The sequence below is a fragment of the chloroplast genome of Coffea arabica (genome assembly GCF_036785885.1).
Source record: "Coffea arabica chloroplast, complete genome".
In the NCBI taxonomy this organism is placed as follows: domain Eukaryota; kingdom Viridiplantae; phylum Streptophyta; class Magnoliopsida; order Gentianales; family Rubiaceae; genus Coffea; species Coffea arabica.
Window position 1 is genome coordinate 112,501 of NC_008535.1, and position 15,000 is coordinate 127,500.

Sequence of the window (15,000 nt, forward strand, 5' to 3'; positions counted from 1 at the left end):
CCGAGCTACAAGAAAAATTCCCGCTGCTACCATAGTAGCAGCGTGTATAAGAGCAGAAATAGGAGTGGGCCCTTCCATGGCATCAGGTAACCACACATGAAGGGGAAATTGTGCCGATTTAGCAACGGCACCGGCAAATACTAGACCAGCACACAAAGTAACAAACAAAGAATTGACTTCATTATCATAAATCAAGTTATTGAATATTTCGAATAAATCACGAAATTCAAAACTACCCGTTATCCAGTAAAAACCTAAAATTCCTAATAATAAGCCAAAATCCCCTATACGATTAGTCACAAAAGCTTTTTGGCAAGCATTTGCAGCAAGAGGTCGTGTAAACCAAAACCCTATTAATAAATAAGAACACATTCCAACCAATTCCCAAAAAATATAAATTTGTATCAAATTCGAACTAGTAACTAATCCTAACATGGAAGTACTGAAAAAACCCATATAAGCAAAAAATCTCAAATATGCTTGATCATGAGCCATATAATTATCACTATAGATAAGAACCATAATTCCAACGGTAGTTATTAATATTGACATAATAGAAGTAAGCGGATCGATCAAATAGCCGAATTCTAAAGAAAAATCATTATTAATGATCCAAGACCATACATATTGATAGATCGAATTGCTATTTATTTGCTGAATAGACAGATTGATTGAAAAAATCATGACTATAGTTAACAATAAAACACTCTGAAAAGACCACATACGACGAAGATTTTTTGTTGCCGTCGGAAAAAGAAGAAGTCCGACCCCTATTAATATAGGAATTGGAAGTGGAATGAAAGGGATGATCCACCCGTATTGATATGTCTGTTGCATAAAAACATTTTTTAATTCTTAATTTATTAATTAATTGTTTCCGATTCACCGGATCTTACCTCTTTGAAAGGGATCAATAAAAGTCAAGATATGGACTTTAAGTTAAACTAACTTAAATAGAATTTTAGAATCTTTTGTTTTTTTACTTTACTTATTCTTCTGAATTTTTGCTAAATCCTTAAAATATTCAAATCAAGAAGTTATAATTGTTCAAATTATATAAAATTATATGAAAGGGAAAAAGTACCCGAGTTTGATCAGTTATATAATTAATAGAAAAGGAGATGAAATTTTTTCTTTCATTAAGCAAAAGCAAAGTTTTTATTCTTATCTTAAATCTTTTGGTGGGGTATTTTATTATAATTATATGGAAATTCGCCTTAGAATGACGAAAATAGACAGAAATAAATAAAGGTTTTTCGATTCTTTTTTATTATATTAAGTTTAAGCTTACTTAACTAATTCGATTTTTATGGCACAGCGAGTTCTATAGATACAAACAGGTATAGACTTGAATGAGAAAGAATCGCAAAAAAAGATAACAATCAAAAGAAATTTTTTTACGGATATTTTAAGGAATAGAAAAGTTTGAAAAAAAAAAGAATAACAAAATCTTCGTCTTTTTTCTATTTTTATTTGAGTATTTAATACTAATACAATTTTATTGATTCAATTTTCACATATCTTTACCCTATCGAAATTTCTTTTTCTGAAGAGAATATTATTTCGATAATAAATAGACTAAATGATTGGTTTTGAACAATAGATGTCTTTCACATCCAGTTAGAACGATAAGTAATCCCCTTTAAATGGCAGTTCCAAAAAAGCGTACTTCTACATCAAAAAAGCGTATTCGTAAAAATATTTGGAAAAAGAAGGGATATTGGACAGCCTTAAAAGCTTTTTCCTTAGGAAAATCTCTTTCTACTGGGAATTCAAAAAGTTTTTTTGTACAGCAAACAAATAAATAAGTAATAAAAGTTTGGAATAATCAGAATACACTCAAAAATCGATCCATTTTCAATTTTCTATAAAAAAAAATAGAAAAATTTCATCATCTCTTGAGTTGATGTAATCAATATGAAATGAAATTAAGTTCATTCTTTTAGTTTTAAAAATAAGAATTTTTTGGTTACTGAATTATTCTAAAAATCCTAATACTTTTTTATTGACCAAAAAAAGAAAAATTTTGTTGACAAATCTTTGTAAAAGGTTTACCTTTCTTTTTCTCATTTCCAAGATGGGGAGGTTTATTTCCCCATCGACCTATTTGTCAAAGTTAGATTAACAAAAAATTTCTCTTTTTTTAGAAGAGTGGGGATAAGACCTTTAGTTAAAAGTTATTTTAATTTTTAATTAAAGGGTTGAATAAAAAACTAATAGATTAAATCTTTAAAATCCTTTGCAATAACTTTCGTACTTTTTATTTTTTTATAGGAATTACTTTAAAGATTCACCAGATATTTCCTCTTGTCAACTCAACCCTTAGTGAGGATTTTCCCTCTGAAAATGTGTCAATTTGGAGTGATCAAAAAGGTATTTTTTTCTATTTATTTTATGTTCATTGATAAAAGGCATTTTTTTGAGTCCTTTCTCTTGATTAATTCTTGGTTGAAGGTAGAAGTTTCTAGTTACAAGCGTTCAATTCTAGGAGAACATAAAATCCATGAAAGTCACTAAGAACCTCTAAACTAAAATAACGAACCCCATTTGAACGAGTTTTTTCAGTAATTTAAAACTTTTCTGAAAAAAATATTACACTGAATTTAGTTCTTCAATTTGATCTCGACGATTCTTTGTTTATAGACTATTATAAGTTCAAGACAAGCCGCTATGGTGAAATTGGTAGACACGCTGCTCTTAGGAAGCAGTGCTAGAGCATCTCGGTTCGAGTCCGAGTGGCGGCATGCCACCTTCTAAAAAAGATAAATAGATCCTATAATAAATTCAACTCTCGATTTCCATTTAAGAGACTCTTCATTTTTAAGATTTTTTATGATATTTTCAACCGTAGAACATATATTAACTCATATTTCCTTTTCCATCGTTTCAATCATAATTACAATGCGTTTGATAAGCTTTTTTTTAGTAGATGGGATCGTACAACTATATGATTCGTCTGAAAAGGGCATGATAGTTACTTTTTTATGTCTAACAGGATTATTAGTTACGCGTTGGACTTATTCGGGACATTTCCCACTAAGCAATTTATATGAATCATTAATCTTCCTTTCGTGGAGTTTTTCCCTTATTCATATAGTTCCGTATTTCAAAAAAAATAAAAAGTATTTAAGCACAATAACCGGTTCAAGTGTTGTTTTTACTCAAGGCTTTACTACTTCAGGTCTTTTAACTGAAATAGACCAATCTTCAATATTAGTGCCTGCTCTTCAATCCGAATGGTTAATAATGCACGTAACAATGATGATATTGGGCTATGCGTCCCTTTTATGTGGATCATTATTGTCAATAGCACTTCTAGTCATTACATTTAGAAAAAACAAAAAGATTCTTTATAGAAATAATCTTTTATTAAATGAGTCATTTTTCTTTGTTGAAATCGAATATATGAATGAAAGAAGTAATCTTTTGCAAAATACTTCTTTTTTTTCTGCTAAGAATTATTATAGGTCTCAATTGATTCAACAATTGGATTATTGGAGTTCCCGGGGCATCAGTCTGGGGTTTATATTTTTAACCATAGGTATTCTGTCAGGAGCAGTATGGGCTAACGAAGCGTGGGGATCGTATTGGAATTGGGATCCAAAGGAAACTTGGGCATTTATTACTTGGATCATATTCGCGATTTATTTACATACTCGAACAACTAGAAACCCGAAATGTGCAAACTCAGCAATTGTAGCGTCTATAGGCTTTCTTATAATTTGGATTTGCTATTTTGGGGTCAATCTATTAGGAATAGGGCTGCATAGTTATGGTTCATTTACATTACTAGCTAACTGAATTCAAAAAATTATCTTACGAATACAAGGGAGTGGGGCGCATATAAAAAAATTTATTCGAGTAGGCACGAATCGTATGAATCGAATATTGTATTCGATTCATACGATTCGTGCCCATATGATATCGTGTTCAAATTTATTTCTTAACTTTACTTAGAAATTTAATTTAAGAGAAAAGCTCTCTTTGTTTCATTCTAGAACTTTTTCATTATGATTATAGAATCAACAATTTCAAAATCATAGGCGGTTTTATTTATGAAAACTATTTAGAAAAAGAGTTAGATAGAATAACTTCGACTTTGTCAACTGACAGTGAAAAAATGAAATCGGGGTACATGCCAATGCCGAGTACGGGTAAAAATAGAGAAATCGAAAGAAATAACTCGCGTGGTCCAGAATCAAAAAAATAAGAGTTTGGAATATTAAAGAACTTGTATCCATAGAACATCTGGCGTGACATAGATAATGAATAAATAGGAGTTAATATCATTCCAATTGCCATTACAAAAGTAATTAGTATTTTTGGCATTAAAAGATATTTTTGGCTGGTAATTATTCCAAAAAATACTATCAATTCGGCAACAAAACCACTCATACCCGGTAATGCAAGGGACGCCATGGAAAAGGTACTAAATATCGTGAATATTTTTGGCATTAGGATAGCTATTCCGCCCATTTCGTCAAGGTAAACAAGACGTATTCTATCATAAGTCGTACCTGCCAAGAAAAAAAGTGCAGCACCAATAAATCCATGAGAGATTATTTGTAAAAGAGCTCCATTGAGTCCGGTATCAGTTATAGAACCAATTCCTATAATTATGAAACCCATATGAGATACGGAAGAATAAGCTATTCTTTTTTTTAAATTACGTTGGCCAAGAGATGTTGAAGCTGCATAGATTATTTGTATTGTGCCTACTATCAGTAACCAGGGCGAAAATATAGAATGGGCGTGAGATAATAATTCCATATTGATCCGAACCAGCCCATATGCTCCCATTTTTAATAAGATTCCGGCTAGAAGCATACAAGTGCTGTAATGTGCTTCCCCGTGGGTATCTGGTAACCATGTATGTAGGGGTATAATAGGCAATTTCACAGCAAAAGCAATAAAAAATCCAATATAGAATATTATTTCCAAGGGAAGAGGATACGACTGATTGGCTGATGTTTCAAAATTTAATGTTGGTTCATTAGAACCATATAAACCGATACCCAAAACTCCCATTAAGAGAAAAATAGAACCCCCCGCCGTATACAAAATAAATTTTGTAGCCGAGTACAGACGTTTCTTTCCTCCCCACATAGATAGAAGTAGATAAACAGGAATTAATTCTAACTCCCACATAATGAAAAAAAGTAAAAGGTCTCGAGAAGAAAATAATCCTATTTGAGCACTGTACATCGCTAACATCAGGAAATTAAATAACCGAGAATCCCGAGTAACCGGCCAAGCTGCTAAAGTCGCTAAAGTGGTGATGAATCCCGTTAGTAAAATAGGTCCTATAGAAAGTCCATCTATTCCTAATCTCCAATGGAAATCAAACAACTGTATCCATTTATAATCCTCCATCAGTTGGATTAATGGATCATCTGTTTGGAAATGATAACAGAATGTATAGGCCGTTAGAAGGAGTTCGAAAATACATATAAATATAGTATACCAACGGATGACCCTATTTCCTCTATGGGGAAGAAAAAAAATTAAGGAACCTGCAAATATTGGCAAAATTACAATTATTGTTAACCAAGGAAAATAATTCGTAGTAAAGACAAGATAGACTTGGACCAGAAAAAAACCCGTGCTCAAAATATTTTGAGCACGGGTTTTGTCGGTAAAAAAAAATAAAATGGATTCAAGTAAAATTTTTTCGAACGTATCAATAAGCTAGACCCATACTGCGGGTTGTTTCATGCCATAAATAAACTCGAACACTCAAGAAATCCGTTGGACAGGCGGATTCACATCTTTTACAACCAACGCAGTCTTCGGTTCTTGGAGCAGAAGCAATTTGTTTAGCTTTACATCCGTCCCAAGGTATCATTTCTAATACATCGGTCGGGCAAGCTCGGACACATTGAGTACATCCTATACACGTATCATAAATCTTTACTGAATGTGACATTGAATCTATACATTTTTGAAAGTAATAAATTTTCGACCTAGTAAACTTAATTAACAAATCCTATATTTAGATACCAGATGAATCAACAAGTTATCAGAATTTTTCGAATAAATCTACTTCTGGATTGGTTTATGAGAAAGGTCCAAAATACTTTGATTTCTTAGGTTTTTGAAAACAAGGTCATACTTTAATTTAATATAGCAAACATACTAATTCGAATTCCTTTATGAATATTAGAATTTATATGATTAATACTAGTTATTCAACAAATTCGATTGGTTAATACGAGTTGATTTTCGGTTACGATAAATTGATGAAACAATAGCCAGTCCAATAGCCGCTTCAGCGGCTGCAATAGCTATAACAAAAATTGAAAAAATGTCTCCTTTTAATTGACGATTATCAAAAAAATCAGAAAATGTTACAAAATTGATATTAACTGCATTCAATATAAGTTCAAGACACATAAGAGCTCTAACCATATTTCGACTTGTGATCAATCCATAGATACCGATAGAAAATAAATAGGCACTCAAAACAAGTACATGTTCGAGCATCATTAACCAACTCCTTATCAATCTTATTAATTTCAATCTAAACAACAATGCAATCCTCAATGCAATCGATTCGATTGAATCACATATAACAAAAATTCCATACTTAAATTTCTTTTTTATTATTGACGAGCTACAGCAATTGCACCTATTAAAGCAACTAAAAGAATTATTGAAACGAGTTCAAATGGAAGAAAAAAATCTGTTGATAAATGAACTCCAATTTGTTGACTATTAGTTATCAAATCTTGCTCTAGAATCTGGTTTGATTTTGTAGTCCAAATAATACCGTACCATGACATATCTGGAATAGTAGTAATTAGTGAAATAAAAAGACCTGTACAAACCACCGAAGTAACTCCATCCCCAATAGTCCAAAGATGAAAATCTTTGTAATATTCTGAGCCATTCATGAACATCACAGCAAAAATGATTAAAACATTTATAGCTCCTACGTAAATAAGCAGCTGCGCAGCAGCTACAAAGTAGGAGTTCAATAGAATATAGAATAAAGATATACAAACAAGAACGAATCCCAATGAAAAGGCAGAATAAATTGGATTGGGAAGTAATACCACTCCTAGACCTCCTAAGATTAGACCCGACCCCAGAAAGACTAAAAGAAAATCGTGTATTGGTCCAGGTAAATTCATTTAAAAAATATATAAATTGAGATATTTCATGAGTTTATTGATCTGAGCAGAAAAAAAAGAAGTGATTCTATTTTTTATGGTACTCCTTAACTAAATGAAATTTAAATGGGTCTGGGTTGATATAGATAGTGTTATTGGAGTATTCTAATTCAATATCCGAAAAATGGTTTGAAACTATATTATATATATTTTGAAATCATTACTCTAATGTAGAAATACATTTTCAATCCAAATAAAAGGACCAACTAATAAAAGGTTTGTATTCATATTAAAAAAATCATATCCTTTTAGATCCAAATAGATCCAAATTGAGCCTTAATTAATATTTTTTAATATTAATTAATATGAATTTTAATTTTATTTGTTTAATCAAAGGGTTCTATCCATTTTTTATTTGGGGTGAATTCGAAATTGTTCGAATTGTGTAATCATCAATTACTGATGTTGGTAACCGACCCAATGAAATTTGATTGTAATTCAATTCGTGACGATCATAAGTAGAAAGTTCATATTCTTCAGTCATTGATAAACAATTTGTTGGACAATACTCAACGCAATTACCACAAAATATACAGACTCCAAAATCAATACTGTAATTAAGCAACTGTTTCTTTCGAATATCGGTTTCCAATTTCCAATCAACAACGGGTAGATCTATAGGACATACACGAACACATACTTCACAAGCAATGCATTTATCAAATTCAAAGTGGATTCGGCCCCGGAAACGTTCCGGTGTGATCAGTTTTTCGTAGGGGTATTGAATAGTTATAGGTAAACGATTCGCATGAGACAGGGTAATCATGAAACCTTGACCAATGTACCTGGCAGCTCGGATTGTTTGTTGACCATAATTTATGAATTCAGTTAACATAGGAAACATATCGTGAATATGTATAAATAAAAAGATTTTATGCTTGTTTCTTTCTCTTGTTTGAGACAGGTCGTGAATTGAATGTAGAATATTGTAGTATTTTACAATGAAAGAAGTTGGGACGAAGTTGTTAATAATAGATTACCTAGAGAAATAGGTAAAAGAAATTTCCACCCAAGATTTAATAGTTGATCCATTCTCAGCCTTGGTAAAGTCCATCTTGTTGCAATAGGAATGAACAAGAACAAATAAGTTTTAGCTAATGTAATAAAGATACCAATTACTGGGCCAAAAACTTTACCCGCTTTATTTATGTCAAATATCTCAGAAACGAATATGTACGGAATAGAAAGATTCCAGCCTCCCAAGTAAAGAACTGTTACAAATAATGAAGAAACCAGTAGATTTAGATACGAAGCAACGTAAAATAAACCAAATTTGATACCTGAATATTCAGTTTGGTAACCCGCTACTAATTCTTCTTCGGCTTCTGGTAAATCAAAAGGCAATCTCTCACACTCGGCTAAAGAAGAAATTAGAAAAATGATAAATCCTATAGGTTGACGCCATAAATTCCATCCCCAAAAACCATATTTTGACTGCGCTTCAACTATATCAACTGTACTTGAACTGTTAGATAATCATAGTCGATGATAACATCGCTGTTCCCATCACTATTACAGAACCGTACGTGAGATTTTCACCTCATACGGCTCCTCAAAGATCACAAATAAATCTAAGGGCATTTCACTATTATTTATCTTGATATTTTGTAAGATAGTTATCCTATAAGTTCGTGAATTAGATCGATGGAATTCTGTTTGCTATATTTTATATTTAAAATAAAAAAGTGCTTCTGAATTCATCTTATCTTTTAATTATATAATATAAGAATTTTTTTCTTTGTTGATCAATAACTTAATCCTTGAATAAAAGACCTTTTATAACATTTTTATAACATATAGTACATAGATATTTCAACCTATTATTTTCAATTACGAAAAAGAATTAGACCCTGCTTTATGATTCATGAATCATGAAAAGAGTTCTATTTTTCTAACTAAAATAAAAAAAAATAGAGGAAAAAAGAATCCAAAAAAGATTTCTTTTCCTTTGCAATTATTCCTTTTTATTCCGTTCCTATTCTACTTTTTCATAAAAGGGAATTTTAACCAAAATCAAACTAAAAGATTATTTCGTTCTTGATAGTTATTTAATTAATTGTTGGATGGGAACATACTCTGGATCGGAATCTTGGGGAATACTTCTTGATCATTTCTACCAACTTAAAGCCCCAATTTGAATTCCCTTTATATACGGAAATATCCCTTTGGATAACTTACAGAATCTCCATCATTACTAATCCTTTGTGTATTTTCGTCTTTCTAATCATCCACCAATTTGTGGTCAACTTTTTTTTATGTTAATACACCTATGGTAATAGGTAATAAAAACCCCATAGAGTTGATCTTTTGAACCCGCTTCAAGCCATGATGACATAATAACCAATCTTGGGGTAAACAGTCTCTACTGCTTTTGTTTACTTCGCTCTTGTACATAGGAAATGAGATTCAATTTTATTTACTGCAAATTTTGAAGCCGTTTTCTTTCACCCATATAACTATCTGCTTTACGTCATCAACCCGAATGATGAATAAAAAAATGAAAACTAAAATGTATATTTAACCCATTTAACTTAACTTTCTTCTTAAGAAAGAAAGAATATAGGGGAAATTTTGCGTCTCACCGAATCACACGTAGAGATATTGATAATACACATAGAGTTAATGGTATTTCATAACTAATTGATTGAGCAGCAGCCCTTAGACCACCTAAAAAGGAATATTTATTATTTGATCCATATCCCGACATAAGAAGTCCAATGGGAGCAATACTTGAAATGGCGATCCATAAAAAAACACCAATAGTAAGATCGGCTAGAACAAGTCGATAACCAAAAGGAATTACTGAATAACTTAGTAAAATTGATATGACTGCGATGGATGGTCCAATACTGAATAAACGAGCATCGCCCCTAGATGGAAGAAGGTTCTCTTTGAAAAGTAGTTTTGTACCATCCGCTAGAGCTTGAAGAATTCCTAAAGGGCCGGCATATTCAGGTCCAATACGTTGTTGTATCCCTGCAGATATTTCTCTTTCTAACCAAACAATCACGAGTACACCTATTGTGATTCCTAATACAAGAGTAAAAATGGGGATAAGTATCCATATGATCCCATAGACTTCTTTTAGGGATTCCAATTTGAAAAAAGAATTAATAGCCTGTAGTTCGGTTGTATCAATTATCATTTTAACGATCAACTTCTCCCATAATGATATCTATGCTACCTAGTATCGTCATAATATCAGCCAATTTCATTCTTTTAACTAACTGAGGAAGAATTTGCAAATTGATAAAACCCGGTGGACGAATTTTCCATCTCCAAGGAAAAACACTTCGATCTCCTACCAGAAAAATTCCCAATTCTCCTTTTGGTGCCTCAACTCTCACATAAAGTTCTTGTTTCGACAATTCAAAGGTCGGAGAAGGTTTTTTACTAATAAATCGATATTCAAAATCATTCCATTCGGGATCTTTTACTCTATCAATATCAAAACGCCGGATTTCTAAATTCTCATAAGGGCCTCCTGGAATTCCTTCCAGAGCCTGTTGTATAATTTTTATGGATTCTGTCATTTCGCGGATTCGTACTAAATAACGAGCTAATGAATCACCTTCGTTTTGCCATTGAACCTCCCAATCAAATTCGTCATAACACTCATAATGATCAACTTTACGAAGATCCCATTGTATTCCGGAAGCTCGTAGCATTGGTCCTGATAAACCCCAATTTAGTGCTTCTTCTCCGCCGATAATGCCTACGCCTTCAACTCGTTCTAAAAAAATAGGATTACGTGTAATAAATTTTTGATATTCAGCAACCCCTGTTAAAAAGTAATCGCAAAAATCCAAACATTTATCTATCCAGCCATGAGGTAGATCAGCGGCTACTCCTCCTATGCGAAAAAAATTATGCATCATTCGCATACCGGTAGCAGCTTCGAATAGGTCATATATCAATTCTCTTTCTCGAAAAATATAGAAGAAGGGGGTCTGTGCGCCAATATCTGCCATAAAGGGACCAAGCCATAACAAATGGGAAGCGATACGACTCAACTCCAACAAAATGGCTCGGATATAGCTAGCTCTTTTAGGTACTTGAATATTTCCTAATTGTTCAGGTCCATTTACGGTTATTGCTTCTGTGAACATAGTAGCTAAATAATCCCAACGTGTTACATAGGGTAAATATTGTACAATTGTTCGATTTTCCGCAATTTTCTCCATCCCTCTGTGTAAATAACCCAATATTGGTTCACAATCAATAACATCTTCACCATCTAAAGTAACGATGAGTCGAAGAACACCGTGCATTGATGGGTGATGAGGGCCCATATTGACTATCATGAGGTCTTTTCTTGTAGCTGGTACAGTCATAAGTTTTTTACCCATTCATTCTTCCATGAATTGCTGAAAGTGAAAAGAAGTTTATCAAAATTTAAACGAATAAAAAATAAAAAAAGTACTTAAAATGACACGACTCTTCTAATTAACGAGTTTTGGTCTCTCGAATACTCAATAGACCAATTAATTCTTTATAACGTACTCTATTTTTTTTTGCCAAATAAGCCAACAGCCGTTGACGTTTTCCCAAAATTTTTCGTAAGCCTCTTTGAGATAAATAGTCTTTTTTGTGCAATTCCAAATGTGAAGTAAGTCTCCGTATCTTATTGGTAAAACGGAATACTTGAAATTCAACAGACCCCCTCTTTTCTTCTTCAGAAATGACTGAAATGAGTGTATTTTTTACCATAAAAGATTGCTACCCCCCCTTTTTTACAGATATGTTTTTTTACCGATGAGTAATAATAATGGTATTTATTTTAATGTGGTATATATAATAATTTGAATTTCGTTATGGACTCCTAATTTTATTAATTTACATGAATTAATTCCGTTTTAAATTAAATTTGATTCAGATAGGAATAGAAAAAAGTGATACATTTTTCCATTCAGAAAGGGGCATAATTTAGACCTAAAATTAATAAGATTCTGTTAATTGATTTCTAGGTCTAATTGATACGTTATTGGTTTTATTATCTATATTAAAAGTGAAAATGGGATGTAAAACAGGTCATGTGTGAATCTCTTTCCTTTCATATACCCTACAGGGTAGAGCAGATATACGAAAAATGTACTATCAATGACTTTTCAATCGTGGATACATATATATCCTTAACATACTGAAACGACTGCCGTTATTGGTATCAAACCAATAGCGATTCATACAAGCCAAATCTTCTAATCGATAATTAGGCCAAAGAAAAAACTTTAATTTAATTAATTCTTTTTTATCTTTATCAAGATCTTTCCTTTTGTCCAAAAGTTGACTAGAGTTGTTCTTGGTACAAAATACTGAATTTTTATCAACACTATTCCTATTTTTTGAAGTGAAACAAATTAGGATTCTCAACTCTCTACGGCACCTGGTCGATAAAATATTTTCAGGAACAAGTAAATCAAAACGATTCTTATCAACGTATGTTTGTTCTCGGTATCCTTGATTAGTTTGGTGCTTATTCTTATGAACTACTGAAATACCTAAGATTTGATACATAATAAATTGTCCATCATTTTTTACAGACAGGCGGTCAGGTTCGATAACCAATACTCCCCTTTTGATCAATTCTGTAAGACTTAAATTCTTCTGAATCAGCATTATATCCAAACTCATTTCTCTTCTTTGAATCGAAGATATAGTAATTTTTCTTGGATTTATCAGTCGAAGCAGGAGACAATATATTTTGACATTATTGATCATTCTTTGATTCAAAGCATCGCCCCATCTCAATTGAAAAACTAAATAACGTTTTAGGAAAAAATCCAGTTCTGCTTCCGTTTTACTTTTGTATTGCTTTTTCTTTTTACCCGCTTTTATCTTTGATACTGCATAATCCTCTTCATTATCTTTTTCTTGCTTTGTCTTTGTTGGGGGAACGGATCCAAGATTCCCCTGTTTTTGTGCATCTGATCTAAGATCTTCTTGGTCCGCAGGGGTTTCTTTTTCTTTTTGATTCTGATTTTTATTCTTTATTTGTTTATTCGATGGTATAACACATTCCGTCTTTTGCTTTCCATCGACGTTTTTATTGTTACTAATAACATTTTCATTTAGATTCAAATTGAAAAGAAGTACTTTGCTTGGTATAACCCACGGTTTCATTTTATATAGATTATAAAGGAGTACGAATTCTGGAAAGAACCAAAATTCCAGACTCGAGATGGGACGATTTAATATTTCTTCATTCATTCCCATCCAATCCAAAAAAAGTTTTTTTGGACTTGGCGAGTTTATTTTGGGATTTTGCGGAAGCAGAAGATAAAAAGGGCCTTTTTTATCAATTTTATCAATTATTTGATAATTGTTAGTACCAATCTTAGTATTTTGATTACTCTTAGTATTGATTTTGACCCAGGATTCAATATCGACCCTTTTTCTAAGAAAAAATTTGATGATTTTCCAATCAAAATATTTTCTATCGGTATTTTTTTCCATATATCTAATATTACCTTTTACTAGATAAGGATTGATAGGGATACTCTCCAACATATCAAAAAGGTTGTGTTTATATGTGTTAGAATTATAATAAAAATCTTGATTCTTATTTACTTGTACTTGAAAGGGTGATTCATAAATAGATGGGTCCCTCATTTTTTGATAATTAATATATTTATATGATAAAAGATCATATCTAGAGTTTTTTTGAAAATTCTCTTTTTGATTCAATAATGAATATACTTCAGAATCCTTTTGTTTTTTGTAATGGCCCTTTTCATATGAATTCAATTTGAAATTTTGATTTTGAGCCATATGATGTTGATTAACTCTATTTCTCCATTTTTCTGATATTAATTTAGACCATCTAATCGAGGGTAAATCGTATTGATAATGTCCTTTTAACCAACCTTTCCATTGATCCATCCCATAACTCGGAAGTTTCTTAAGACTTAATTCATTCTGAATTATTCCTTGTTTTTCAAACGAATGCTTTATTTCAGTTTTAAGAAAAAAAGAGGTTCCGAGGTAGTGAAAAAAAGATCTTAATTTATACAAGTTACTAACTTTAGTTTGTGATAATTTGTAAAATACATATGCTTGTGACAAGTAGGATAAATCACAAAAAATATATGAATTTGTCTTATTGTTAATAGTATCAATTGATTTTTTTATAGTCGAAATAAAGTAAATTGTATTTTGATTTTTTTTATTAATCCTTTCTTTATTTGCTTTATTAATGGATTTATCCATAATTTTTTTTATTGATTCAATAAAAAGTTGTGTATTCAGTCTGGTAATATTAATGATAAATAAAAATATATCTATGTATATTCTTTCAACGAAAATTTTTATAAAAGAATTGAATTTAGAGAATAATCGGGCATTTCTTTTTTTTAATATTTGCCAAATGTTTTTTGGCAATTCTAATCTTTTAGTATTCCAATTTCTTTTATTAGGACTTATATATATTCTTGGCGTTGGGGTTATTTTTTTTTTTTCTTTTATAATTCTTTCTATTTGATTTCTGATTGTACTTGTTCTATGAGACATATCCTTCTTTTTTTTTTCTGTCAGTGAAGAATTTGTCCAATTTGGAGAGTTAATTTTACTAAAGGATTCATGAATTATCTGATTGCTGATTATGGAATCTTTTTCGTTTTTAGTTTCATTCGATTCATATACTTCTCTGAATCTAAATAATATAATTGGATTTAATTTAGAAAGTTCTTTTATTAGTCTTTTTAGAAATAAAAAACTTTCGATAATCCATTTTTTTGTTTCTTTTGAAACTCTTAGAAGTAATTTTGTTTTTCTCTTTAAAACTTTTAGAGCTAGAAAATATGCCCTTTTGAATTTTATAATTTTTGTTTCC

At 31.3% G+C, this 15,000-nt stretch overlaps 12 protein-coding genes and 1 non-coding gene across 13 annotated transcripts in view; 3 read left to right on the forward strand and 10 right to left on the reverse strand. All coding sequences in view use genetic code 11, as the record gives it.

The window, feature by feature from the left end:
- Positions 1 to 837, reverse strand: part of ndhF (NADH dehydrogenase subunit 5) — a 2,220-nt gene extending 1,383 nt beyond the window's left edge. Inside the window, exon 1 of the mRNA in view lies at positions 1 to 837. This exon is cut by the window's left edge and continues 1,383 nt beyond it. Coding sequence (YP_817529.1) covers positions 1 to 837 — 837 coding nt within the window.
- Positions 838 to 1,646: 809 nt separating this feature from the next.
- On the forward strand, positions 1,647 to 1,808 carry rpl32 (ribosomal protein L32). The gene has a single exon. The coding sequence runs from the start codon at positions 1,647 to 1,649 to the stop codon at positions 1,806 to 1,808; it is 162 nt and encodes a 53-aa protein (YP_817530.1).
- An 856-nt stretch (positions 1,809 to 2,664) lies between these two features.
- On the forward strand, positions 2,665 to 2,744 carry trnL-UAG. The gene has a single exon. It is a non-coding gene; the product is annotated as a tRNA-Leu (tRNA).
- Positions 2,745 to 2,832: 88 nt separating this feature from the next.
- Positions 2,833 to 3,801, forward strand: ccsA (cytochrome c biogenesis protein). Its single transcript has one exon. It carries the CDS (start codon positions 2,833 to 2,835, stop codon positions 3,799 to 3,801), a length of 969 nt encoding a protein of 322 aa, YP_817531.1.
- Positions 3,802 to 4,062: 261 nt separating this feature from the next.
- On the reverse strand, positions 4,063 to 5,565 carry ndhD (NADH dehydrogenase subunit 4). The gene is given in 1 exon segment: positions 4,063 to 5,565. A coding segment is annotated over 1 exon segment (1,503 nt).
- Positions 5,566 to 5,680: 115 nt separating this feature from the next.
- psaC (photosystem I subunit VII) lies at positions 5,681 to 5,926 on the reverse strand. The gene has a single exon. It carries the CDS (start codon positions 5,924 to 5,926, stop codon positions 5,681 to 5,683), a length of 246 nt encoding a protein of 81 aa, YP_817533.1.
- Positions 5,927 to 6,180: 254 nt separating this feature from the next.
- Positions 6,181 to 6,486, reverse strand: ndhE (NADH dehydrogenase subunit 4L). Its single transcript has one exon. The coding sequence runs from the start codon at positions 6,484 to 6,486 to the stop codon at positions 6,181 to 6,183; it is 306 nt and encodes a 101-aa protein (YP_817534.1).
- Positions 6,487 to 6,602: 116 nt separating this feature from the next.
- ndhG (NADH dehydrogenase subunit 6) lies at positions 6,603 to 7,133 on the reverse strand. The gene has a single exon. The coding sequence runs from the start codon at positions 7,131 to 7,133 to the stop codon at positions 6,603 to 6,605; it is 531 nt and encodes a 176-aa protein (YP_817535.1).
- A 379-nt stretch (positions 7,134 to 7,512) lies between these two features.
- ndhI (NADH dehydrogenase subunit I) lies at positions 7,513 to 8,016 on the reverse strand. The gene has a single exon. The coding sequence runs from the start codon at positions 8,014 to 8,016 to the stop codon at positions 7,513 to 7,515; it is 504 nt and encodes a 167-aa protein (YP_817536.1).
- A 92-nt stretch (positions 8,017 to 8,108) lies between these two features.
- Positions 8,109 to 10,317, reverse strand: ndhA (NADH dehydrogenase subunit 1). The gene is made up of 2 exons: positions 9,766 to 10,317; positions 8,109 to 8,648 (listed from the first exon to the last, which is right to left on the reverse strand). The coding sequence occupies exons 1-2, from the start codon at positions 10,315 to 10,317 to the stop codon at positions 8,109 to 8,111; spliced, it is 1,092 nt and encodes a 363-aa protein (YP_817537.1).
- A 1-nt stretch (position 10,318) lies between these two features.
- Positions 10,319 to 11,506, reverse strand: ndhH (NADH dehydrogenase subunit 7). Its single transcript has one exon. It carries the CDS (start codon positions 11,504 to 11,506, stop codon positions 10,319 to 10,321), a length of 1,188 nt encoding a protein of 395 aa, YP_817538.1.
- A 112-nt stretch (positions 11,507 to 11,618) lies between these two features.
- rps15 (ribosomal protein S15) lies at positions 11,619 to 11,882 on the reverse strand. Its single transcript has one exon. The coding sequence runs from the start codon at positions 11,880 to 11,882 to the stop codon at positions 11,619 to 11,621; it is 264 nt and encodes an 87-aa protein (YP_817539.1).
- Positions 11,883 to 12,269: 387 nt separating this feature from the next.
- Positions 12,270 to 15,000, reverse strand: part of ycf1 — a 5,625-nt gene continuing 2,894 nt past the window's right edge. Inside the window, exon 1 of the mRNA in view lies at positions 12,270 to 15,000. This exon is cut by the window's right edge and continues 2,894 nt beyond it. Within this exon, the coding sequence (YP_817540.1) occupies positions 12,270 to 15,000 (2,731 nt within the window).